Raw genomic sequence first — 27,988 nt, 5'->3', positions numbered from 1 at the left:
GGGCATATTGACAGGCGATAAAAATGGAACCATGCTGCGCCCACTGCAATGGACACTAATGGTCTAGCAAGTCCTCAGTCTGTTTAACCTCTAGATACATGGCGTCGCTGTTGCTCCTTTTATCTCTTATCTTATCAGGCTGGGATTCTTGATGTTTGAACTGGTAGTTCCGAGACATGAAGTGGAATATGACGATAGCGAGGAACATCAGGCCCGTGTAGAAAAAGAATTGGGTTTCCTGCAAAAAAAACGATTGTAAAGCCATGATATGAAAATGGCGGTAAAGGTGACATTCTGATGTCAACTGCACCTGTATTACAGTTGCGACATTACTGCGGCGGCGTTGATGCCGCTGCAAAACGCAGAACCGACTTTTTTTATGGTATTACAGAAATAAACCTTTTATGTTTTTATTAGGTACACTAACGAAGTCATTCTGCTTTACCTTGGAGGACATAACCAAACGGAGACGCCTTGTCTGTGTTTTTCTGTACAAAACTGTCTGCCGATTTTTGCGGGGGAGGGGCACGTCAAATGGATACGTAGGTAACGTAAAAATAGCAATGTCAGATAAACGTCAGTCCATACATTGTGTATGACCATTGGCCGCCTATTTTCGACAGGGGAAAGCCTGTTAATGGCTACTCCGTTTAGCTATATCATCTAAGTGCTATACCGTTGCGTTTATAAAAAATGTATTTTTCATATTGTTGATAATACAGTTGCTAACTGTTAGGTTGTACCGTATGGTAATCGGCCAGTAGCCTCGTGACGATGATGATAATGACGTTCCCTATAGCTTCGGTCAGCATCCAAACCGCTGCCATCACGGATTTCATGCTCTCTGGGGACTCTTTGAAGGCGAACTCGTTGCCCGTCACGGCAAACAGGACCTTTATCAAATAAACACCATTAATGATTAATTTATTTAAGTCACACGAACCTAATCTATATAGGATATTATCTATATATATAAATGCAAGTGTCCTGACTGACCAACTGATTCATCAACGCAGAGCCGAAACTACATAAGATAGAAAATTGAAATTTGCACCGTTACATTTATAAAGTGTACAAGAGATAAGAAGCGATTTTGAGAAATTCAACCCCTAAGGGGGTTAAAAAGGGGATGAAAGTTTGTAAGGGGTTCAAGTTTTATTATGAGCTATGATATTGAAACTTCATAAAAAGAGTCCCATACATTTCAGTGAATCAGAATCAATGTTTTCTATAGAACCGGCCGGTCTACCTAGCTTTATTTGACGTTCATAAGCGCATTGTAATTATGCCTACTTGAATAAACTATCTTTTATCTTTTATCTTATCTTATCTGAACAGCTGCTTTGTTTTCGCGATTTCCGGGTTGGCCCTATAGTAAAAGTTGTTCAGTATGACCTACATATGCACCCCTCAGAGTTTGGTCAGTGATAACAAAATCACCCTGTATATAATATAATTATGTTACGTAAATATTTAATATTCATGCCAAGTTTCATCTAATTTAAAAACAATGTAACAATGTAAAATGAGTGCTTAAACTTCGATTGTATGGCAGCGGCTTTTTTTATTTATATCGGTGGGATGAGCAATAATTTCAGCACGTGTGTGATATTTATAGATATAACAAATGGCGGTAGAAAGGTTAACGGGGATTCACCCTTATCTTAATAAGGATAAAAATTCAGGGTCTGACGCGATTAAGCGTCTATTCAGAGGTCCACTTTAGGGTTTAATTTTTAAAATGGTCGGTCGTTTCTCTTAATGGTGTCCATTAATACAGTGTATAGGTATAATACAAAAGGCATATTTGCCTGTTTTATCATTTCTTTGATTATTTACGTATTATATAAATATTATATAAACATGTCTACACCGCCAGAAAAACCAGCTGTTTTTTAACTATAACTATATAACTATACTATAGCAATTTATTTAACTATGTACTCGTATATGTAAGTAGGCAAGTGATTTTCGTAATACATTAACAAAACCTATAAAAAATTAAACAAAGGACCTACTGTAACTATTATTTTTGCTATACTGCTTTCATTAGGCACATTAAGGCTTGAAATGTTCTCGGCCACTTAGCATAAAGAGAAAATCCAGCAAAAACCCGAATTAAATGGCCGCGTTTTAACCAAAACTAATTACTGCTTGTTGTTTAGCGAGATTTACCTCGAAATTAAGACATTTCGTTTTAGTAGAGACTAAACATAGATAAGGAATGTCAATCTTAATACAGTGTCACGCTCCGTACGATTTGTGTGTGGTAATGATTTATTTTTCTTTATAAAATATTGAAATTAAGTAAGGATTTCCGATAAAATTAATTAATGTTGTTTGAAGTGTAATACATGGAAATATGCAACTAATGAAGAACTAGTCTTAAAAGGGGTTTATATTTAACCATTCTATATAATCATGGCTTTTTGCAAGTTCCAGCTATCTAATCACTTTACTGAAACCAACTACCGAACAACATCTTGAACCATCTATAAACTTGATACTTGAAGCGATTTTTTAAAAGCAAAAGAAGAAGAATTTAATCAAAGTCAAATGACTGACAGTGATCGTGACACGTGACATAATAACTTATTACTTATAATAACTTTTCTAGTTATTTCGGACAAGTAAAATGTGATTTTCTCGAAACGTTTTTACTTCAGTTATATTTTTCTTTTGACAGAAGCAATTAAGCTTCTTATTCGAGACGCCTATGGCATTTGGAAACACATTAATCAGGGGATTTTGAACATCTTTTTACTTTTAGATTACTTTCCCTAGGGCTTTGCACTCATGGGGCGGAAAAGTGACGTAAAATACGACCCTTTTATAATCTTTTAGAAATTAAATTTAAGATACGCGCAGACAAAGTTTTTTTCGATATATGTGGGAAGACGCTAAGACAAATTTTAGGTAAAAATATAAATATATAAAACTTTATTTCCTAATCTTGCTTACAACTAATTACATATATTCTTTTGCAAACCACAGAGTGGTTTGTTGGCAGACGAGGCTCCTATAAGCTTATGTAAGCTAGATAGTTGATGTGTAACTTACGATTAGCATATTTTTAATACAATTACAAACGAACACAAGCCTTCTTGAGCTTACCGTGGTACTTAGTTAATTTGTGTAAGAATGTCCTTGTTCTTATAATATTTGTCCTTATAAAGTACTTCTTCTTAGAAGGACTTTTTTAATGAATGGATTTTATGCACAATACGTAGGAAATAATAATTGAAACGATTCTTACCTCTGCCAGGGCCATGATGAGAAACTGCGGCAACAGCCACGCCATGGAGATCGAATTTGGCTCCGTGATCACAATCACGTTTGCTTTCTGAAAATATAGTCTCAATATAGTTTTTGTGGCGTGGAAGTCTGAACGGAAACGGAAACTTCCAAGAATTTCCAAATTTTTTTTTTTTATTTAGAACACAAACAATCACATAATGCAAATGGATTTTTAGTACAATGTAGTGTACTTAACATACTTAAGAAACAGACCTGGAGGTTCATTAATGAGTAAACAATGTTAACATACATAATAACCGCAGAAAGAAAAAGAAATTTGAAATTATGAGCCATACCTATTTAAATTATATTTACCAGTCTTCAAAACAAACAGTATTGTGTGAAGTTATATAGAGGGTAGGTACGTAGAAGATTGGAAAATAGGTTTAACATCAATATCTAATTTAGTGTTATCGGATAAGACAAGTAGTCATCAATTTGTTTCACTATTTGTTCCGGTATTGTGGGCCAATATCGGAATTTAATACCGGTACTGAGAATCGTCTGATCTTGAATGCCCTGGTCCCTCTGTGAACCGTGACAAAGACCACAACAACAACAACAACACTCACAACAACAACAACTTACATATTCATCACCATCTTCATCAAGAACCACAGTGTACACGCCACCCTCCTTCATCTCAATATGTCTCATCACCACTTCATCATCCATCCAAATGGAATATGTTGAAGCGAACACCTCTATCTGAGATGACACTCCCACACTTATATGTGTTTCTATCTCGTTCCTTCTTTTGTTGTAGAACTTTATGTCGGAGGCGTTAACTCGGTGCGACACTAAGAATCTGGAAACAACGAAATAATGTGACTACATACTCGTGATGCCGAATTATATACCTACAGTTACGTACACTGCAAGCGCTGGTGGCCTAGCAGTAAGAGCGAGCGACTTGCTATCCGGAGGTCTCGGGTTCAAACCCCGGCTCGTACCAATGAGTTTTCCGAAACTTAATGTACGAAATATCATTTGATATTTTACCAGTCGCTTTTCGGTGAAGGAAAACATCGTGAGGAAACCGGACTAATCCCTATAAGGCCTAGTTAAGGGGTTGAAAGGTCAGATGGCAGTCGCTTTCGTTAAAACTAGTGCCTACGCCAATTTCTGGGATTAGTTGCCAAGCGGACCCTAGACTCCCATGAGCCGTGGAAGAAAAAAAAACAAATAGTATTTTATACAATCGTGATATAATGGAGAGCTTTTCAGTCGAGTATTGGTCGAGTACCGTGTTTAGGCAACGAAGCTTGCTGAGTTGCCTAAGTAAAGGTACGAGATTGAAAAGCTTGATTATATCACTATTATTGTATACAATACTTTTTCTACGAGTCAACAAAAAAAATACTTAAAACTAGTAGAAGAATCATATATGTAGGTAAAAAAACCAAAAGTATACAGCTAAGATGCGCGAGCAGCCGCGATACCTTCATACTCGTACGCGATCCGGCCCCCGCGCCCCGCGCCCCCGGCCGGTTGATCAACGACACCTTCTCGTAACTCATGAGGCTTCGATTGGTCAATTTCATTATAGTTGACTAAACTGTATCGAAATGAATATATAGTTGACTAAACGGTATCGAAATGAATATTATGGTTGACTAAACTGTATCGAAATAAATATTATAGTTGAGTTGGGGTCCCATAGTGAAAAAGTATGTGATTTCACTTTGGTATACGAAGTCTTAATTCAAGCATTGCAGTCGACGAGTAGAAAAACGGTTTATCTTTTTGTTAGACGTAATTTCCGGTTTTTTAACGCATCGCAGAGGGTTAATGAAAATACGAGTATGTGTAGACAAAAGTAATTAGCGAGAAATTAAATGCTGCTGTATGAAAATGCGAAAAGAGATACATAGCACTAAACGTTGATTAACATTATATTATATAGAAGTACATAATTTAATATGTACTTACTATTGAAATTGCATTTCAAGATGTCATGTTCATTGTGCCGAAATATTGGGCACTCATGTAAATATGCAATATTATTTTCAAAATGAAATTGTCATGCAGATTTTCAAGTAGATTTTACAAGCAATCGCAACAGGTAAGTCATCATCATCATCATAACTTAAGAGCTTTGCTCATTTGAATAATTTTACGGTTTAGACTACTTGTTTTAAGTCACTCGCGCGACATGTTTCGGAGAGCCTAGGTCTCCTTTCTCAAGCACTAACATGTCGCGCGAGTGACTTAAATCAAGTGAGTCTAAACCGTTATTCAATGTTAGTATGTCTCACAACAGTTTAAATTCGATAATCGCCCTCTTGTCGGTGGAGTAATCGCCAATCATTTCTTTATTGTGCCCACAGAACAAGTTAGAATGGTGATGCGAGCAGGGTACGTGTCGCCGCCGGTTTTGAGCAAACACTCGCATGCTACTCGCCCGCGCTGACCGAAAAACGAAGTAAACATGCCTTTTGCCCCACAATAACCTTCAGATTAAGAAGCCAGACATCAAATCTCTCTAAAAGAGGTGTATCCATTCACCACGCACACAAGTTTTTACTATCGTTGCGCGAGTGTTAGTAAATGTGGAGAGGAACGAGCGGCGATACCGGTTCCGATACTATGTGTAGTGTTTGTGTTATTGAGCTATAGTAGGGATGACGTAGTCTCGGGTTCACGGGTGGTGGGGCGACAGTCACGTGAGAGCCGTTGGTGAGAGCGGACGTGTCGATCCTAGCTACTGGTGACGTAACGAGCCATATACCTGTCTCCCTGGGTGAGCAAGTACTACATATGGCGACGAGAAAAAAGGTTTGTGGAAATATATATTTCGAGTAATAACAAAAAAAAAATACAAAGGAAATGAGGGTGTTTCAATAAATACACTTATTTGTGTCAAGTAGATGTCTATCTATCATATGATGTCTAATTAACTACACGATCAGAGACCAAAAGTAAGTAAATAACACGAATTTAAAGCATAATCAGTCGCTAAAATAAGTTGTAAAAATAAAAATGTAGGTAGTTGAAGTAAACAAAGAAACTTATCTAAATCGTATCTATCAAGCGTATTTAGAGTTAGACGGATTGAGTACAGACACTGTCGCGTTTCCAGTGTAGTAGAATTTTGAATACCTACGTAGATGGCTACGTCATCAATAGCTTTATTATACTGGTAATAGACGCGTGCATGCATAATTTAACATTTTTTCTATAGTGAAAGTTAATTCGTAATTGACCGTAATAAGTGGTTTGTTGTACCTACCTGCAAATATGTAACTATGCTGACAAGTACCTAAGTATATCTAATCACTTTTGGTAGTTTGTAAAATGAGATATAAATCTATATTGTTGTTCCTTTTGAGATTATGGATACAATATTCTGGTTGGAGTAATATTGTCGTACAAAAGTTACAATTTAAGTAGATATTGCGGTAACTTTATCTAAGTATTGAATAAGGGTATAAAAAGAACAGCGAACAATTGGCACTTATTTCTTTTATTTTAGAATGCATATATTATGTAACTTGTTAATCTAACTTACCTTAAGCAAATACACTAAAGTAAAAAAATAATAATTGATAATCGTTACGTAAAATAAAACAGTATTTATAGTAGGTGGGTCGTTCTCGCATTTCGTGCAAATCGGTGTTTTCGGAAATTTACCAAAAATGTGGTGGCGTTTTCAAATATCTGTTAATGCAAGGTTGTAACATAGGGCCTAAAGTATATGTCTCTCCAATGAACAATTCTAAAAAGGTATGTATTTTCTTTATATGTACAATTAACACCCAATTTTTTCATTCATCTCTACATGTAACGCGTGAAGATATAACTTTGACCTACATTTTGACCTTAAGATACTACAAATAGAAAATTCGTTGTTTGTTTAATAAATGACTTATTTAGTTATGTTTTAAATCGTATAATATTAGAAGCTAGAAATAAATAATAAAAATTATACAGCCTTATAAGTGTATGGTTCAAGTAATTTCTTCATTACCGACGCGAGAAATAGATTAGCTATATTTTGCTATATAGCGAGGGTATATAGCGCCTACCGCCGATGCAACACATTGTTCGTCAGTCAGTTGGCCGCGTGATCTCGTAGCGGACGCCCGTGTGCCGCTGTTAGCGAAAATATATACGATCTCTCGGGTCGGGAAGGAGTGTGGTTCTCGTTAGTCTTCATCGCCATCGCGTGATTTATACAGTAAGTAGCAAGTGTACATTATTATAATTATACGTAATGAAGTGTTTTAGTGTCGCCTTTCAGATGGTTTATTCTGCAAAATTAAGGTCTGATGCCAACTGATGTAGGCGACAAAAACTTCCAAAACTTCATTCATATCGGTTTCATTCACTTCTTTTCCTTCCAATTTTACTGGGGAAGGTAATGAATGACTTAAGAAGGTAATGATAATATATTCGAGGCAGTGCATTTAATGGAAAGAGGCTTAGTTATTATAAATATTACGTTGTTATAAACATTTAAAACTGTATATGATAATAGGGGAGCCCAACCGGGGAGCCTTTGTAGTCTAAGATGGTCGACCTTCACCGATATGTCTGACGGATGAAACTTACATATTATGAAAGAAAATATGTTCCTGAACATAAATAAATAGGGTTGCTTAAAGAAATATTGTCAAGACTATTTTTAATTATTTTTTGAAAAAAAACATTTTTTTCTTCAAATTTTACCGATTTGTCTGACAAACGAAATAAGTTCCAATGGAAAGTATACAACTTGTACAATATAAATCAACTAGGTTGCCTACCTTTTTCCGGTCACTATTATGTGGTTATAGGGTTGCTTGCGAAAATCCGGTCACAAATAAGGGTTGCCAGGCTTTTAAATAAAATAAAAAGGGAAGACTTTTAGCGATAACTCATAAACGGCTTAACTTATCAAGTTTGCTTTAATTTTGTTTGAATTAGTTTATTAAGCACTATTTTTATGATTTTTTTCATATTTTTTGGATCGATTTTTCAAAAGTTAGAAGGAATAACCGTTTTTTGTTCTTTCTAAATTATTATTTCCGAAATGGTTCACTTTAAAAAATGTTGTTTGCAAACTCCTATTTATTTTTAAAGACCTATCCAACGACACCCCACACTATAGGGTTAAAACGATAAAAAAAAATTTACATAGGTACAAAACGCGAATGATTTAAATATATTTTGTCTATGCTAATTTTTGAAAATTTGAAAACTATGTTTTATGTGATATGGTGCGCAGATGATCAAACCGACTTAACAAACACTTGGGGTTGACAATCTCGACTTATAATGATGATAAGTAAATGGTAAATGTACCATCTAACTTGAACATTATAAGTTGAGATTGTCAACCCCAAGTGTATGTCAAGTCGGTCAGATCATCTCCGCAGTGCTTAAGACACATGTTTTTAATATTGTTGATTTTAATTGGTGTTAATTTTCTTGAAATACAGTTTTTTTATGTTCGATTTCATAAGTTTGTTTCATTACCGTCCACTGATAAAATTACCATCTCGGCCGAATTCATTACCAGCGCGTAGTTCATTACCAGTAGCCTTATTAAATGAAAAGTAATAACGTTACAAAGGTGCCTTTAGCAGAAAAATGTTAATAAATGAATCCACAAATTGACGAAACTCAAAAGTTTACCATTTAAAAAAAAAATTACAAATCGAGAGAATCTCACCGATTTGCACGAAATGAGAGAATGACCCAGGTACATTATTCAGTACTTAGATGGTGTAGGCAGTATGGGCCCTCATGAAATTGTAAACCATACGTAAATGGTTGTGGGCGGTATGGCCCTTCATGAAATTGTAAACCATGCGTACCTAAATGTGTTGTAGGCAGTACGGGCCTTCATGAAATTGCAAACCGTGCGTAAATGTGTGTGGGCAGTATGGGCCTTCATGAAATTGTAAACCATGCGTAAATATGTGTACCTAGGCAGTACGGGCCTCCATGAAATTGTAAACCGTGCGTAAATGTGTTCTGGGCAGTACGGGCCTTCATGAAATTGTAAACCGTGCGTAAATGTGTTCTGGGCAGTACGGGCCTTCATGAAATTGTAAACCGTGCGTAAATGTGTTCTGGGCAGTACGGGCCTTCATGAAATTGTAAACCGTGCGTAAATGTGTTCTGGGCAGTACGGGCCTTCATGAAATTGTAAACCGTGCGTAAATGTGTTCTGGGCAGTACGGGCCTTCATGAAATTGTAAACCGTGCGTAAATATGTTCTGGGCAGTACGGGCCTTCATGAAATTGTAAACCGTGCGTAAATGTGTTCTGGGCAGTACGGGCCTTCATGAAATTGTAAACCGTGCGTAAATGTGTTCTGGGCAGTACGGGCCTTCATGAAATTGTAAACCGTGCGTAAGTATGTATGTAGGCAGGGCGGGCCTTCATTAATTGTAAAACGTGCGTAATATGCTATATATATATATAGGCACTTACACCAATGTGAAAGAGTACGAATTTAGGCAGTATGAGCATACGTAACAAAATGTGAATCATACATATGTTTTATGGTATGTTGACTAAGAAAAAAATATTGACATTAGGAGATAGTGTCACTTTTGACAGAATAATTACAGAAGCTAATACACTAAAAGCGGTAGGGTATCAGCTGGAAGGATATGGACAAAACAAAAATGTGACAAATAACAATTCCGACGTTAATGCAATTTTGAATCGTTTAAGCAAATCGAGTTCGAATAAACCAAGAACGCAAAAATGTGGAAGGTGTGGCTATAATGCTCATACTTTACCAAATCAGGAATGTCCGGCAAAAAAAAAAAAAAAATGTCACTCTTGTGAAAAAGTGGGACATTTTAGCGCGTTGTGTAGGAGTATACCTCAAAAACGAAATATGGAAACCAGTATAGAGGAAGATAGGAGAATTAAAAGAAGCAGGGGTGAAAAGAGAGTAATTTCTACTGATATGAAACTAAAACCGAAAGTGTACATTAAATTTTTTAACAGTTGTTTTGTAGACTACATGCCGCTCGAATGAGTTCAGGTGATTCGTATGCTTGTATAAAAAAAAAATATATTGTTTATCGAACGAGCGAGCGAAGCGAAGCGAAGTTCTTACATTCAACTTTGAACACGCGGCTGGCTAGCGGCACGTCCCGGCATTTCGATGTTTTTAAGCTGAACTGTCAGAAGATAGTTTGATACACAATAACTTAAGTAAATTTGTTCTAATTTAAATAAAATTGGGTAAACGTGTAGTTGAGGGCATTATATTTTAGTCATTAAATTATGAGCAGGCTCGATCAAGGGGTTATTGAGCTAGAAGAGCTTAGAAGGCCAAAAAGCTGTTTGTGAGGTGTCTTGCTATTCTGGTCATTTTATTTGCAAGAAAGTATGGTCGAGTTTGGTATCAAATGAAAGTGCTCGGCTTACACTTGTATAATATCGTTTTTAAATTTACCATTTTGAAATAATTAGCAAGATAAAAATAAAATAAAATAAACATAATATAGGTATTTGACAGGAAATATTTCGGCTTACCACAGATACAGTATCAGTTAAGGGCTCCACAGACCTTGCAATAAATCATACGCGGTTTTCGATCCTTTGACGACTGCATTCAATTGATATTTTTGGCGAACCGCGAGTTCTCAGTTCGGGGCGAACTACTAGTTAAATTAAAATTACTGTATTGAGCAGTAAATATTCAGCTGTGGAAATAAAATTTGTATAAAAAATCGTTCACGGGAAGGTATTTACAGAAAATATGATTTTATAATTTAATCTGGAAAAAACAGTCTGGTTGAAATTCTTTTCGAACTTAGGTACCTACGTACAGTGAGCTGCGAAATCGCATGGAAAAATTATGAATTAACTCATTGATAAAGGCGCCATGCACTTTTGTGGCTGATGGTACGTTAGTAAAATTCTAATTTACTTCTTATTACATAGAGTTCATAGTATTTGGGCCCGATTCTGATTTTGAAGTAGACATCTACTAGATATATTTTAGACATCACCAAGATACGATAACGATATTTTTAAGATACTCTTGAACGATTGTCACAATGTCTAAAACGTCTCGTAATGTATTTTTAGATCTCAAACCATTTTGAAACGATCTTAAAACGATAATTTAACGTAAAAGTGACATTGGTTGCCCGAATTGAGCTGCAAAAGATATCTAGTTGAAATCTAAACTAGTTGGTATCTAGTACATATCGTATCATTCTCTTCTCTAGAACGGATCTTGTTTTCCGTATACCGCGGTTTGTCATTATTCGTTATGTGTTATCTAGAATATTCGATATCCTAAATATCGGAGAACTTCCGCTGCTCAAATGCTAATATGGCGAATGGCGAATAGTCATATCATACTAAAAAGTTTACAGTCGCATACGACTTTTGTTTTCGGACGTTATAATCTCGTAAAACATTTCCCAGCAGTTGGCTACTCGCATGCGCGTGAGAGAGCTCGAAAACATCAGTGTGACGTGACCATAACCTATGTGTAATTGGAGAGCTCATTTAGGCATACCGGTTTTTCTAGCCCTTGACTCGCGCAGGATGTCAGCGATTTTAATATTTTTTCAAGAATTGATTAGAGCGTCATTCAATGTTGAGTAGCTGTACTAGAATAGGGTTAGGCGAACTTTAGTGAAATAAAATAAAAGCCGAGGTATATGTAGTCAAGATAAATAAAAACACCTGCTGAATTCGAACGTCAGAATTTAAAATAAAAAAAATAAATAAAAATAAAATAAAAATTAAACTATATCGCGGTAGACCCGTTTGTGTAATTAAAAATGTGTACATAACGCGAGAGTTCTGAAGTGTAATACCTGCCGAACTATTTTTCAATAGACACATTAAGGATAAAGTGACATCATTATTATTATACAATTAACATGGATTAGATGATTCCGAGGTAAGAGATAGGAACACAATACATAAGGCGAAAGGGAAGGAGTATAGGGACAGGAAGAGAAGAGTGGAGGACACCATTAATAGAAGGTGACAAAGAGTAAAGAAATGGAAAAGTATTCAAGAGATGGAAAATCAAATAAATTGAAGGAAATATAAAACTCAATCAAAATGAACGGGAAGAAAAGGAAACAATAAAATTAAAATTATATATACGAACGTAAACTAATAAAGAACTTGTGATTACTGATGTAAATGTTAACGGATTTCTTTCAATAAAATTGTAATAAGGAAGGGATGTAGTGTTTGTGTTATTGAGCTATAGTAGGGATGACGTAGTCTCGGGTTCACGGGTGGTGGGGCGACAGTCACGTGAGAGCCGTTGGTGAGAGCGGACGTGTCGATCCTAGCTACTGGTGACGTAACGAGCCATATACCTGTCTCCCTGGGTGAGCAAGTACTACACTATGTAACTGCGCGCGATAGCCATTCTAACCTCTTTAATATGTTCTGTGATTATGCCAGTCTTTTAATTTCCTCATACGACGTATCAGTAACAGGTAAGTACAGAAAGATTTTTTATTGATTGGTTAATGAAACATTTTAGTCAAGTCTAGACGGACCGTTTTATGGCGGCATTGCATCTGCTTTTAGCTATAAATTTAATACAACATTTTGCACAACTTTATTTTTCCTGATTTATACAGTTCCGATGACTAGAAAGTGCATTTTTCATAATAATTGGAAGCTTTGGAAGGTTTCTATTTTATTGCTCTATTGTTTGTGATTTATTGTAGGTACTGTCTTTGTGTTTGTAAAAGCTTTTTAGTATTTTTATTGAATTGCTTTGCAACTCTGACGCTCTGCTCGCTATGTATAGGTAAACCAGAACTTTGGGAGTATTGTCATGAGGGCGCTCGTTTTGAATTTTATATAGCAACAATTTGTATAGTGGGGACAATGGAAATTGGCAGATGATTTTTGTTTTGGTCCGACAACTTTAATAAGTGCGAAGTTTGATGTTTGGATATTTCTTCGATTTTTACGCTTAAATGGCTGACTCGAATTAGATAAAATGAATAGCGTAAAGTCAATAAATAACGCAAGAGTTTAAGTAAGAATTTATATAGATAATTTTACAAATAACATTATTACAAGACATCAACCAAATCGTGACGACCTGACTATAGTGACATTTGTCCATAAGTTTGAAACTTACCCGTCAATTCAGATGCTAATTTCGTTATGTTTTTTAATGAAAGAAATTTCTCTCCCGCACGTTTTTATTCCAATAAATAACTATATACACTATTTACAACTTTTTCTCTGTAAAATCTAAAACTTGCGGCATGATTATTGCAGTCTAATAATAATTCACACGAAACTAGACAAAGCAATGTTTACATTGTCAATATTGACAACTATCATAGAGGGTAGATGTTGTCTATTATTAAAATTGTTGCCATTGCTAGAAATTAGTACCAACAAATTTCCGTAACATGGCGCACCCTCAATAGATCCTGGTTCACCTATATTTGACTGCATTTTGATTTTGATAGATCAAATTGAGATTAACTAGGTATTAATAGGGGGTGTGTAATGCTTAATATAATTATAAAAAAACTATCATACATTTGTTATAACGCCATTTGATATATTATTATATGTTATAATGTCATTTTTATTATACATTTCCTTTGTTATATTGTGATTTCATCTAAACTGTCATTGATATAATGCCTATTGTAATATAATTTTTAAATAATATATACACATGTACTATAATTACATTTGTTATATTATATTTTTGTATAACGTAATACTTTATACAATTTTATCAAGTATAAATACATATATTGTATAATTTTTTTTGTCATATTTCATTTAATAATAACATAAAAATTTACATATTACTTCTTTTGCTGCATATTTTATTCTAGGCGGGTCGCAGTTCTAACCTAACCTAACCAATTTTTTCATGGTTTTCGATTCTGCGGGGGCCGCAGTTCAGACCTAACCTAAACCACTTTTTTGCTAGGTATTTCATTCTACGGAGGGTCAAAGTTCTAACCTAACCTAACCCTCCTTTTGCTAGGTAGTTATTCGTTTGTGTGGAGTCGCAGTTCCAACCTAACCTAAACCACTTTTTTGCTAGATATTTCATTCTACGGAGGGTCAAAGTTCTAACGTAACCTAACCCTCCTTTTGCTAGGTACTTAGTTATTCGTTTGTGCGGAGTCGCAGTTACAACCTAACCTGACCCATTTATGTCATGCAACTATTATGCCACACAAATAATTATGCGATATCACTTGTTATAACAAATAATATGCATTACAGTATGTAATAATTATGGCAATGTATATTAGACGAAGTGTAAATATACCTTATGACCATAATACCAATAATAACATTATGTGTACCGTTAATTAGGTATTACGGTAGTATGCCATTCATTACGTTATTCGAAATAACGATACATCAAACTATAATATATAAAAAGTAATTATAAAAAATGTAATGCACCCATTAATAGGCTTTTAGCCCTTTACTACATGACATAATAATTTATTTGTTTAACTCAGTGGTTCCTAACCTTTTCAGTCCGGTTACCCCTATGACTAACTAGGGAACCTGATTTTACCCCTCCTCCCAATGGTAATAAAAAATAAAACGTGTACGCTTGTTGTATTGTTATATTAGGTTAGCTTGTTACCCCCGTAAAATACCAGTTTTACCCCCAGGTTAGGAACCACTGGTTTAACTGATAGATTAATAGTTAATACACCACTATTTTTAACTGCTATCAACTGATAAAAATTATGATATTGATTGGTAAAAAAAAATATCCTTTGCCCTTCCCCAGGCTACCTGCATATTAAATTTTATCTAAACCAGATCAGCGATTTAAGCGTAAGGAAGATGCATAATTTTTGCATTTATAAATTTATAATATTCTAAAAAGGTAATTTCAAGATAGATATATTTAAGAAGTACATATATGTTTACCATTTAGCATCCTAATGTCCTCTCAAAATATTTAAACCATCGAATATTGGCGACAAGGAAATTCAATACACAGCCAATCGCAGATTAACGCTGCCGTCCCGCCCGTTTCCGGTCCCACAATGGCGGCACTTCCGGTAGATTTCGTACAGATTCGAGTATTACAGAATCCGCGGTCTTATTTCCGGTGGGATTCATCTACACAATTGGATAATTTTAGAAACCCGCGTAAGGATTAAAGATTAGGCATTCAGAATGTAATCGTCTCACATACAATAGTGAAATCATTCGATAGTTAAGTTGTACAGTCAGCAGCAATAGTTGCTAAGCGGGCGAGGTGTTCAAAATTATCTTGACGCTTTATTGTTAAATATGAGAATGGAGCGCGTCAAGGTAATTTTGAACACCTCGCCCGCGTACCAACTTCTGCTGCTGACTGTACTATGTCGGGATATCTACTTATATACTTAACTCGACTGTTTTCATTAAGATTAAAGGACAGTTTACATAAAGTTGGACCTAGACCTACTAACTCCTAAAGTGGGGCATTGTTTTTTTTTTAAGATATAGAAGGCAAACGAGTAGACGGATCGCCTGATGCATACCGCAGACAACACCAGAGGGGTTGTAAGTGCGTTGCCAGCCTTTAAGTTGGGATTCGGCTGTTTTCTTGAAGGTCCTATCGGTCCGGAAATACTGCATTTCATTAAACAGTTTAGTTGTTCAGGAAGTTCAACATTATCACATTCACCGCTAAGCTACGGGCGTAGCGCTACGTCGTAGCCGATAACATGGATTTCCCGGTACGTAGCGAAAACGAGAACGTGTCATGATTAGTGTTGAATGGGTTAATGTAAATAAATATTTAATAGACTCACCTTACTACAGGCAGCCCTGATTTACTCTTGTCCACATTATCGAAAAATCCATACACTTCATCCCCGTCCAAGAAATATGAGTTCGCTTTATTCTCTTTTAAAATAAATTCTCTCTCAAAAGAATTATTACTTTGTAGAAAATCTTCGTTGATAGATAATCCTTTAAAATCCAGTGTTATTTTCTGTGTTTCTTGGATTTGGAAGTCTTTTTTGACGTAGTAGTGATGTGGTGGTATAGAGTATGATATGTTGTAGTTTGTGATGTTGACGGAGTGTGGATTTCCGTTAAATATCCGAAGTTGTGCCAGGCCGGGCGTTGGCAGTTGCGGGTAGGTCGTCTGTTAAGGAAATAATTTAGGTTAGTTTCGATTTTCAATTAAAGCGGATGATTATTTAATTTTATCAATTTGCTACTGGTTTTCCTTCTGATTTACGACGAAATTTCATAAATAGCTCGATCAATTCAATCTAGACTAGTATAATTGAAGCATGTACCTAATTGATAACATTGTCTTCGGTTACCGCGATAGGCCGGGATGTCGGATAAATTCAATTTAATCTGTTTTATAATTGTTTTATTTCATGTAATTGATGTTAATTTACATTTTCTGCTTAAAATCTGGCGCATAGAGTATAAATCGTAGAGTACTAAACCACGGCGAAGGGGGGAATTTGTGCCACATACTTTAAATAACAAGTTTTCGAAACGCAATAATATAAACCGTCGAAACAGAAACTGAAAATATTTTAATTGCACGATGTTTTTACAGGAATTTCAGATTGCAAACTACACTATACATTCCTGAACATATTTAGCAATAGCTGTTAGGAGTTTACAATGTGCAATGCAATGCAATGTAGGAATTTAAAATTGCACCTATCTGAATAGAAGTTGCGCAGTAGGTACCGAGAAAATTGCATGAAGACTTGAAATTCTTAAGCGAATTTGCAAGTTTAGAAAAGTTTCGATTTAAAACCGCCAGTGTAGGAACTTCAGAACTCAAACCATTCGCATTGTCTACGAATGTTCTTTTACCATTGCAATGTGAGAAAACTGAGGAATTCTCAAGTTTTAGCAACATCACGCGCCAAATTGAAGCTGAAATCTGAATACGAAAATTTCTGTTTCTCGGGATATTTCTTAATAAAACATCGAGCACGTTTAAGTTTCTTGCATAGTCGCTAAATCGTGTGAGGTCGTTTTTACCGTGCAGATTTAAAAATATCTTAAAAAGTAAAATCAGATAAACTAAAAAGTGTCCAGAATAGACTGTATCGGCGCGATTCGGGAAATGATTTAGAGATTCACTAGATATGAAATAGTAAAAATATGTGACGTTCCACGGCAAAAGGTTAGGTTAGGTAGTAGTAGTAGGTTAGGTAGGACCATTACCCCGGCTGAATATTGGAGCGGCGTTAATAATAGCGTAAGCGCCAGCCGCCATAAGGTACCTTTTGCCGTGGAACGTCACATATCTTTACTATTTCATATCTAGTGAATCTCTAAATCATTTCCCGAATCGCGCCGTAAGTGACGTGCTCAACACCAATCTCATTGGTGCATGCACTGGCTGAAAAGTCATTGCGTACCACCGCGCAAAACGCGCGTAGGTACCTAGGTATTTTTTAAAGATGTATTGTGAGAAAATCTGTCAAATTATTACAAACCGAACTGTTGAATGCTGTTGCTATTATATTCGAATTATTTATTGTTGGCAATTAATTTTAGTCTATTGTGTAGTAAATAAACTGTACGTAAGCAATTACCGTGTATATTGGCCCACTGTTTGGGCTCGTACCTTGACCTTTGTACCTTTGTTTGTTAGGGTTGTTGTGTCCCGCCTGGGCCACCGGTGGATTTGGTCACATTTTCTTTGGTGTATGGTATCTATTTCTGTTTATAATCATGCACGTACCTTTAGATATATCTCCATGACGGCGGACACTATGAACGCGATGCCGGCCAGCACGCCGCCGAGCGTCAGCTTATGTAGAGGATTCACTAGCATGTTGCGTCGCTCGAAAAATGGGTAAACGTACTGAAATACGATTAATGATTTGAATAAATAAATAAATTAAAATGAATAAATACGAATTTTACTCATATTAATAAATAAATTATAAATAGTTCAGCCTATATACGTCCCACTGGGCACAACCATTAAGAATGAAAAACAGGACCGAAGGCGTTGTGACATACATCACTACATAGTATAAAACAAAGTCGTTTACCGCTGTCCGTCCCTATGTATGCTTAGATCTTTAAAACTACGCAACGGATTTTGATGCGGTTCTTTTTTACTGCAGATAGAGTGATTCAAGAGGAAGGTTTATACATAATTTATTAACCCGTGCGAAGCCGGGGCGGGTCGGGTATATCATATAATTCCATACATTACAACAGGCAAGGCAGGCCCTGCCTCCGCACACGCTCTACTCGCTCTACTAGTGTGTAGACCTTTAATCCTAGCATATGTATAGGTGGGCCTAAATAGTTACCGTCGTTACCGAGAGATACCCACGGAACATCATAGATGGTGTAAGCCATGGTGCAGGCAGACCGAAAAGAAGATGGCGGGATGACTTAGCCCTACTCGAATTGGTGGGACAGTACTAATGACAGGGTCGACTGGAGGAAACGAGGGGAGGCCTTTGCCCAACAGTGGGACGTGGGACACTAAATTGGGCTAGTAAAAAGTCTTACCTTCTGTAGCAGCGGTATCAGTATGATAATGGAAATGGGGTTGATCACTTGCAGCTGGTCAGGCTTGATCGTGACGAAGCCCAGATTTCCGGAGACCTTCGTCGCTTGTAATGTCCAGCGAGAGCCCTGTACGCGAAAATAAACCTTATAAGTGGAAAGTACAGGTCGAAAATCGGCTACAGCACTACCATCATTTTTGGAGGGTAGCCTCTATGAATGTGAGCAGCAATCTCGTATACAAATAAGAACGCTTCAGCATGTTGAATACATAGACTAGGAATTCTCTAGACTGAGTTTAGAGCAATTATTTCATAAAACCGATGCTGCCAAAAATACGGGGGTGCGGGGGGACGAGGTGAGCGAATCCTGTGCTGTGATTGGTCCGTTCAAAGACACGGACCAATCACGGCACGGGATTGACTCGAAGATGGAGTAAAACTACCGTATAAGTGGCAGAGGGGGTAGCGTTACTATGCTCAGTCTAGAGGATGTCTTGTCTGTGGTTGAATATGACTCCCGGTGTACGAATCCACCCTGATGAGGCACTGGTCTGATGGTGCTGTCCAGCCAATGGGAGTTATTCAACTGTACAAGCACACTTACCATCTGATCCAGCAAGGCCCAGAACACAGGTATAACAGTGAACAGCATCAGGATAGAGAGCGTCTTCTTGATATCCCTGATGAAGCGCTGGTCGTACTGGTGCTGAGTGCTGTCCAGCCAATGGGAGTTGGCGTCCTTCTTCCGACGCAGGATTAGGTTTTTGAGACCCAACTGGAAGGAGAAATAAATGTTATAATTATTTGAGATACAAGTTTGGGTCACACTAGAATAAATGGACACTCCTGTGAACAAGAGCTGGTAGGTATGCATAAACATAAGTGATAATTTTGTATCTTACGTGCATTGTATCTTCATTGTATCATAATCAAATCCCCCTATCTCCGTTCTGGCACCGTGGGACTAGACGCGGACTTGCGTTTCACACTTACGTCGTTGCTCTGCCACTGATTCGTACTAAACGCATCCAGCTTTATCATGCGAACGGCTAAGGAATGGAATTCACTTCCTGCAAATCTACAGTCCACTATAATTTGGATCTTTTTAAATCGAGAGTGAATCTTTTAGGTAAGCATGTTCCATCCTAGACTGCATCGGCACTTACCATCAGGTGAGATTGTGGTCAAATGCTTACTTATGTATTTCTTATAAAATAAATAAAATAATAAATAATACATAAGATGTAAGAAGTCTGACTTTTTCAATAGTTGGTATTATAACAAATATTGTATAAGGTACACAATTATATAAAGTAAAAGTCGTATGTAAACTATTCTAAACGTACCTACCTAATATTTTATTACCGTAAAATGAAAAGTAAATTTTAATGAAAACGACATTCCAAATTAAATTTCTACCCACCCACAGGGAAATGCGTCGAACATCCATCATGGCGGCTTTTACGACGAAGTTTTATGTCGCTATAAATTATTTTACGAATACGAGTTACGGCTTGAAAAAGCATCAAGAACTTAAGGGTTCAAGGGTTCATAATTCAATTAAGTTATTTAAGTTTGATTATTATATTTATAAGCTGGAGTCGAATAAAGTTTAGGAGTACCACTGGTAACCGTAGATAATATTTTTCTCATCTGTTACCACTGGAAACAACTCTGAAATTAAATTGGTGGAGAGTATTTAAGTACTTACCTAATCACTAGGATATTTATTTCCCAGTTACCACATTACCACCAGAATCTTTTTAACTTTCAATATTAATAAAAATACCTAGCAAAATAAAAAAGGTTGCTTACAGCCCACACTGCGAAATGAAGTGAAAATCGTGCGTGAAAAGCGCGTCAATCAAAATCTGTTCAAACCATATGCAATTGTTAAATCAGAATCAACCTCTTTGACTGATATTTTACGAGTGCTGCCCCCTACAGCAGGCACGACGAACACGCAAGGGGTGCTAAATCTAAAACTAAAACTTGGCATTATCACTTTGCGCCATGATATTGGGTTCTTATGGGTGGGCCCACAGAACAAGTTAGAATGGCGATGCGAGCGGGGTACGTGTCGCCGCCGGTTTTGAGCAAACGCTCGCATGCTACTCGCCCACGCTGACCGAAAAACGAAGTAAACATGCCTTTTGCGCCACAATAACCTTCAGATTAAGAAGCCAGACATCAAATCTGTCTAAAGGAGGCGTATCCATTCACCACGCACACAAGTTTTTACTACCGTTGCGCGAGTGTTAGTAAATGTGGAGAGGAACGAGCGGCGACACCGGTTCCGATACTAACTGCGCGCGATAGCCATTCTAACCTCTATAATATGTTCTGTGGATGGGCCCCCTATTAGATTAGATAAATTAGTGGCTAGTAAACCCTGTACTAATTATTCAAATATCAACCCATTTAAAGTTTCACCGCAATTTAACCCTTCTCATAGCCTAACTTCATCAAGATTAAGTTCAAGTTTGCGCAGTAATGGGAGCAAACACGATTGTTTACCGCAAACTACAAGATCAATATAGTTAGCGTTCAGTTCGCTTGCTGAATGCGAAAACAGGTTGTACCATCGCCCACATTGTTAACTGACTCGGCATCGACATCGGCATTTGAAAATTAAAAATCTGCTATTGATATACTCTGGCAAGCCAACTTTGTCAGTAGAAAAAGGCGCGATATTAAAAATTTGTACGGGTGATCGATCCCTCGCGCCTACATTTTTCAAATTTGCCGCCATTTTCTACTAACAAGGCTCAAAGCTAGCTGGCCAGAGTATATGTTATTTTACTCTCAGCTGCTAGATAAGCTCGCAGCAATATAATGTTACCAAGGAGCCAAATGGTAACAAAATGATATCAAATGCCACGTGATTTTAGACCCAAATATTAATCAGCATACGTTAATATTTTAGTCGAGTAGCGAGTATATTAGTTATACTGAACACACGTTCAGTATAACTAATATACTCGCTACTCGACTAAAATATTAACGTATGCTGATTAATATCCACCTCAACACCAAGAATTCATTTTATTCTATTATTTCTGGTGAGTAAAATAACCCCTAAGAATATGTTTTTAACCATTTAGTTTATTATTTCCCTAGCTAAAATAACCAAAACTCCTTTCAAAAAATTCTAGAAACATAAACAAAACAATGGAATTTCGTGGGTATTCCGCATGTTTTATTCCGACAAAGACAAGTAGATAATAAAGACAGTCAATTTTTATACCAAAATTGTAGTAATTGATGACGCTCCTTGGCCAAGTCTTATTTCTATATATTTTGTAATGTAAGTAAACTAAAATTACAACGCTAGTTGCCACAGGGGCTTGAGAAGCGACCGCGCAATGAAGGAGGCAGTAGGCTGCCAACAAGATGGACCATATTCCGATGGTTATGACCAAAAAAACCGTTGGATGACGGCTGGCCACACGGCATGTCCTTTGAGACCCTTGGGACTTTATCCAACAGTGAATGAATATCGTTTAGCTAATATACGGCAAAAGATATGACTTTTATTAGTATCTCCATTTTGGATTTCACGGGCCTATACAATATGATTATTATTATTACTCACAGTGACACATTTGACGAAGTCCACTACCACGTTCCCCTGAGGCTTCTTAATCAGGTATCGATTTCGGGCGCTCACGAAAATCACTGAAAAGAAGTCGAAATAAAAAATTAAAAACTAATCAAATACCGTAAAACGGGGTGAGTAGGTTTCGCGAGGAGAGGTGGGTTATGAATGGGGAGAGAAGGTTTGAGAGGGGGGTGAGAAGGGATTTTAAGGCTACTGCTACAAAAATAATGTATTCCAATTTAAAATGGAGCTATATATAGTACCTAATACGAATAATAAAAAAACATCGATCCAACAATCTTCCAAAATCACATTTGTATGAAAACCCCTCTCACCCCAAATACGAGGCACTACGGGGTTTTCCTCTTTATCGTCAAAGTTATGAAATGGAACTACTCAAAATAAAAATAAAATTAAAATACAAACGTCCGGAACATTCAGTTTTCATATGTAAAAATAAAATGTTATCGAGGTTTGAATTTCAGTTTTGACCCTACTCACCCCATTTTACGGTATCTGAAGGCCTACCGCGAACCACGTTCGACGTGTTGCCTCCCTGTCACACTTACGTACGGAATTACAAGTGCGACAGTGATGCAACACGTCGAACGTGGTTCGCGGTAGGCCCTCTGTTTAATTCAATACACTTTTGTATCCGCATCAATTGTATATTATGTATCTGTTTTAATGGTTAGAGAATGCCATTTGGAATTAAATATCGAAGAAGAAAATTATTTTCACCTAATTAAATTTAGCTACTATCACATCAGAATTGGAAATAATGCAATATTCTAATTTTATTGTACATTACAATTGATAAATAAAGTATCCCTTTGAAACCCCTAAAGACTACTTACTGCCACTACCACTACCTACATATGTACAATTTGCTTTTGTATTAATTCACGATGTATCAAAACCGTAGTTTTTTAGTGTACAACAACAACGAAAATATCTTCATTTATAGTTATAATTATAATAGTTATAATTATAATTAGGTAATTTAAAGAGTAGAGAGACTAAAACTTTAAAGATCTACCTACTTTGAGTACCGTAGAAAAGTAGATACTGTTGCAGCAACAGTATCTACTTCTCTTTGTTAATTTTCTATTCATTCAAGCCTTCGCGGAGTTTGCAACACAGACAATCCAACCTCTAGACATAGCATACTCGCGCTACCCCCTCTGCCACACATACGGTAGCGTTACTCCATCTTCGAGTCAATCCCGTGCCGTGATTGGTCCGTGTTTTTGAACGGACCAATCACGACACGGGATTCGCTCACTTCGTCCCCCCGCACCCCCGTATTTTTGGCAGCATCGGGGTCATGAAAGAATTGGCCTAAGCTCAGTCTAGAGGTTGGATTGTCAGTGGTTTGCAACGTTTCCGTTTAAAGTAACTAAGTTAATAGATATTCTAGACAGGAAGTATCAATTTGTGCTAAATATAGTCAGATAAGAATAATATCTCGTTGAAAATAGAGATCACCTTGATAAAAGATAAATTGTAAGGTCAGGCCTGTCTAGAGTTAAATGGCAAGATACAGTATTTAACTATTTACCTAGCATCATAATACATTGAAAGTAAATGACTCGTGTTGTTTACCTTTCTGGTTGGCTGTTTAACTACCAGCAACAAAGATTATTCACTCACCTATGGAGCACAGCACGACGATGCCGGGAGCGCCGAACGCCAGTGAATAGCAGTCTTTATCGCCGAAGCAGTGGACTTCAGACCGCAGTATAGGTGACACGGACTTGGCTATTAGACTACCTGCAACAAAGATTATTTTAATGGACACACAGTTTGTCTAATGTTCAAATAATTAAATATATTCTTACTATTCTAAATTATTAAATAGCTGAGTTTTAGTTAGGACTGATTTTTTTTAGTTAAGACGTACAAGAGATCAAAATTCGGACTAAAATAACCTTAACAAAAAATAACCGACTTCACTACATAGTAGGTAATGCCATAATCTCTTCACTGTCTTCCTCAGCTCTCGCTACATTGGCCTATATATTATACTACTCTTTGCGCTACACTCGTGAATCTAATTTAGAATCTTGAGAGTAAATAACTTTGATCTCGTGTTCGTTCGAAAACTACATTCGTAATTCACAAAAAAAATTTGCAAAAACTCAATTTTGCTGCGAGCGTGAGACAAAATGACATTAAAGCGACATTAACATTTGAATGTAGTAGATATTTCTATTTTAATACGTACCCGCGCAAGTATTAAGGTACAGCACACTAAAGTACACAGCCAAGTATTTTTCCTGCTGCGGCAAGCGGAACTGGTCGCCCCCGAACGCGGTGACACATGGTTTTATGCCACCCGTGCCCACTGTTATGAGGAATAGACCGAGAAGAGTGCATAACCTGGAAATAACATAACAATATATAAATACTAAAAACAAAATAAAATAAATATTTAAGTTGAAAATAATTATTTAATACAACAAACGTGATTTTTTTGCCTTTTTTGCGTAATGCTACGGAACCCTTCGTGCGCGAGTCCGACTCGCACTTGGCCGTTTTTTTATAACATACCTTCCTGGTAAAGCAAATAGCGGGATGGCGGTGATGGCGACCAGCAAATTCCCAGCAGCGTAAACGAACATCATGTACAAGATCGTCCTGAAACAATCATTTCATGAATTATTTATATATGACTAAACGCATTTTCCCAACGTTAAAAAATTATCACAACCATTAACATCATAATTATACAATAGTTCGTGGATATAACGTCGTTGGGTAAATGTACAACCACCAACGAAATGTTAACATTACATTGTATAAGTTGTTTGACATCCCTAAAATAAAAAAATAAAAAAATTTGAGCAATTTTTACCTGAACTTCCCGAGGTAATTGTCGGCCATAATTCCTCCGAAAATAGGGAACAAATATACGAATGTTGCGAAGACATGGTACAGTTCAGTAGCTTCGTCGTCGGAATATCCTAATTTGCTTCGTAAATATAACGTCAAGAATGCTGAAAAAAACACCGTCTTGTAGTCACTCTAATACAAAAGGTTGTTTACTCGTACTTTCCCAAATTGGCCACAAATTGGTTTGATAAAACAGTGACTCTACTAAACAGAGGTTTAGATTCATATCATTCATGATAATGAATTAGAAATGTAGATGTATGAGTGAATTGCAAAAAAATGGACATATTTAAGAACCTGTAAGTACCTAATTAGTCAAAGGTTAATTGATTCAATTGTGTTACGGCAATTAAAGCCATATATTACGAAAGTGTGTTAGCGTATGCTATAGAGTTATACTTGTATGAATTAAGTACCATAAATACAATACAATTTAGGTATAGCTGGTCAAGCAGATCTTGTCAGTAGAAAAAGGCGGTAAATTTGAAAAATGTAGGCGCGAAGGGATATCGATAGAAAATTTGAATTTCGCGCCTTTTTTTACTGACAAGATTTGCTTGACCAGCTTATATGTACATGGTTAATTTTTGTAAAACAAATGAATCAATTAACTTTAGGCTATCACTGCTTCTTATAACTACGCTTATATAATTATGTTTTTTTTTGCAATTCAATATCTGGTTAGGTACTAGAAAATAACTTTTTTTTTGGCAATCTTGAGCAAGTTTACAGTAGGTACACAACGTAGCATACATTCACATTTTCACGCTCTGGCAAATATCCTTCTGTTTTTTTCAGGAGTGAAACAAGACTTAGCCCCTTATTCGTAAAAGTTAGCAACCTCTTACAAAGTTACAAATCTCTGTAAAAATTTCAGGCGTATTCTAATTTTAATTATAGGATGAATTCGATCTGGATAGGATTAGATTAATTTGAATCGACCTATAACCTATCATTAAAACTAAAATACCCCCGTTAGTCTCTTTCTAACAAACAGATCTGTCAGAATGAGGGACAGGGACAAATCATTATCAAATGTTTGTTAGATTTGACAAGCTTGAACGCCAAAAAGTATAAAATTTTAGAAAAAAAAATGTATTAGACTCCTATTAATTTTCTAAAGTATAGGAGTAATTAATTTTCTAATTAATGGCCCACACTGTATGTATACCTACTTGATGCTTACCTCGCATACCAGAATAAGAGAATCTTTCACAAAACTCAGCCACTACTATAATTATCACTATTCGAGGAAACCGGTCCTTCACCTGAAACAAGTTATATTATAATCTTGATCAGATCTTGAATCAGATGACACTCACATTTATTAAAACTAGTGCTTGTGCCAATTCTTAGGATGCCGATCTTACTACCTTACTGGGTTGTGGCAAAAATCTTAATGTATCTTATTATCATCGTACACTTCCTGAAAACTCCGCCTCAAACTATTTGTTAGTAGGTATAAATTAAACATCTCAAATAATCACTCTAAAATAATAGTACCTAGGTATAGAGGCAGTATACGAGTACATACCTATAATACATGCCAAAACCGACGAAATTTACGATATGTCCGATCTTTGTTCATCATTAACACAGGAGACGCAGTAGAGATGAAAAAAAACGACTACAGATGAAATAAAAATCCAAATCGGCCCACCTATCGTATCCCGAAAGTAGCTAGGTAACATATAAATATTATACATATAAGAAAATAGCCTTGTTACTTTGAACCGATTACAGTAGAACTATGTATATGACAAAGATGAATAAACCCTTTATTCATTTTCTACACGTGTCTAAGGTCAAGTCTGGTATTTTTAGATTAAGACCACAATTAATATACACTTATTACATAAGTTTACACACATAACAATAAGTACTTACGAGATAGCAGGACAAGATAATAAAGTCAGGGATACACTAAGGGACAAATGTCCTGCGTCCTGCGACACGTATCGCCAGCTCGCCTGCGACGTCGAGAGAAGTGGTGTGACGTTGCTGGACTTCGGCAACATTGCTGGATGTCGACAGTGTGTGTCATAAATCGTGCGATGTCGCCAAATACCTATGTCAGGCGAAGTTTCACGAAGTCGCACGACTTCGCCTGGCGTCGCTACGGGGACATAACGACGACTTACGCTTACGACGTTTTGGTCGCGTGGTATATATGTACAGGTTGTGTTGTGATTGCCACAATTTCGTTGTTTAGTAGGTATGGCTTTTATAGTATTAATAACTCAATGACTTTTGTAAACTTCGACATTCCTAAAACTGACAATTTCTACTGTGGTTTGCTTTTTTCTTCATAAGTTTGCCGACCCCGATACACAAGCGAAACAAGCACCGATAGCAGCTAGGATAGAACAGTTTTGCCTCTAATACTTAAGTTGGACTGACGATTTGGCAATGAGGTCAGCGCAAGAACGGTCGTTTTAAGGGGCCCACAGATTACCAGTTCGCCGAACGATATCATCAGCCTGTCAGTTAAACGCAAAAGGGAACTGTTCCAAACAACCGACAGGCTGATGAGATCGTCCGGCGAACTGGTAATAATCTGTGGGCCCCTTGTAGAGATCCTTAGATAAGTCCTTAGGTCCTTACCCGAGGCCTCGAGTCACATTCTAAATCCTCACAATTCTTGCTCATCCTGAACACAACACTCCGGTATCCAACTCACAAATAAACACAATCAGGTCGATGTTTCATTTATATTATTCTGTAGTTAGACACGTGTTGT

At 36.7% G+C, this 27,988-nt stretch overlaps 1 protein-coding gene across 1 annotated transcript; it reads right to left on the bottom strand.

Moving 5' to 3' along the window:
* Nucleotides 1-52: 52 nt before the first annotated feature.
* Nucleotides 53-27,988, bottom strand: LOC134652070 (peptide transporter family 1-like). The gene is made up of 15 exons (XM_063507222.1): nt 27,853-27,988; nt 26,435-26,516; nt 25,211-25,352; nt 24,907-24,993; nt 24,581-24,735; nt 24,007-24,126; nt 22,348-22,430; nt 19,357-19,527; nt 18,754-18,879; nt 17,966-18,088; nt 16,050-16,387; nt 3,886-4,105; nt 3,257-3,343; nt 744-893; nt 53-238 (listed from the first exon to the last, which is right to left on the bottom strand). The coding sequence occupies exons 1-15, from the start codon at nt 27,895-27,897 to the stop codon at nt 56-58; spliced, it is 2,112 nt and encodes a 703-aa protein (XP_063363292.1). The 5' UTR covers nt 27,898-27,988; the 3' UTR covers nt 53-55.

The sequence above is a fragment of the Cydia amplana genome, chromosome 11, assembly GCF_948474715.1.
Source record: "Cydia amplana chromosome 11, ilCydAmpl1.1, whole genome shotgun sequence".
Lineage (NCBI taxonomy): Eukaryota > Metazoa > Arthropoda > Insecta > Lepidoptera > Tortricidae > Cydia > Cydia amplana.
The sequence above is the reverse complement of the archived record's forward strand: the minus strand, read 5'-3'. Positions and strand labels throughout refer to the sequence as shown.

What these genes read in the sequence shown, in the direction of transcription:
- LOC134652070 (XM_063507222.1), bottom strand. Translation starts at nt 27,897, where the DNA reads ATGAGCAAGAATTGTGAGGATTTAGAATGTGACTCGAGGCCTCGG. An exon ending in TGATACCGCTGCTACAGAAG is followed by an intron (nt 18,089 to 18,753) that starts GTAAGACTTTTT and finishes ATCGTATTTCAG; the next exon opens with TACGTTTACCCATTTTTCGA. An exon ending in TACTGGCCGATTACCATACG is followed by an intron (nt 239 to 743) that starts GTACAACCTAAC and finishes TTTTTTTTGCAG; the next exon opens with GAAACCCAATTCTTTTTCTA.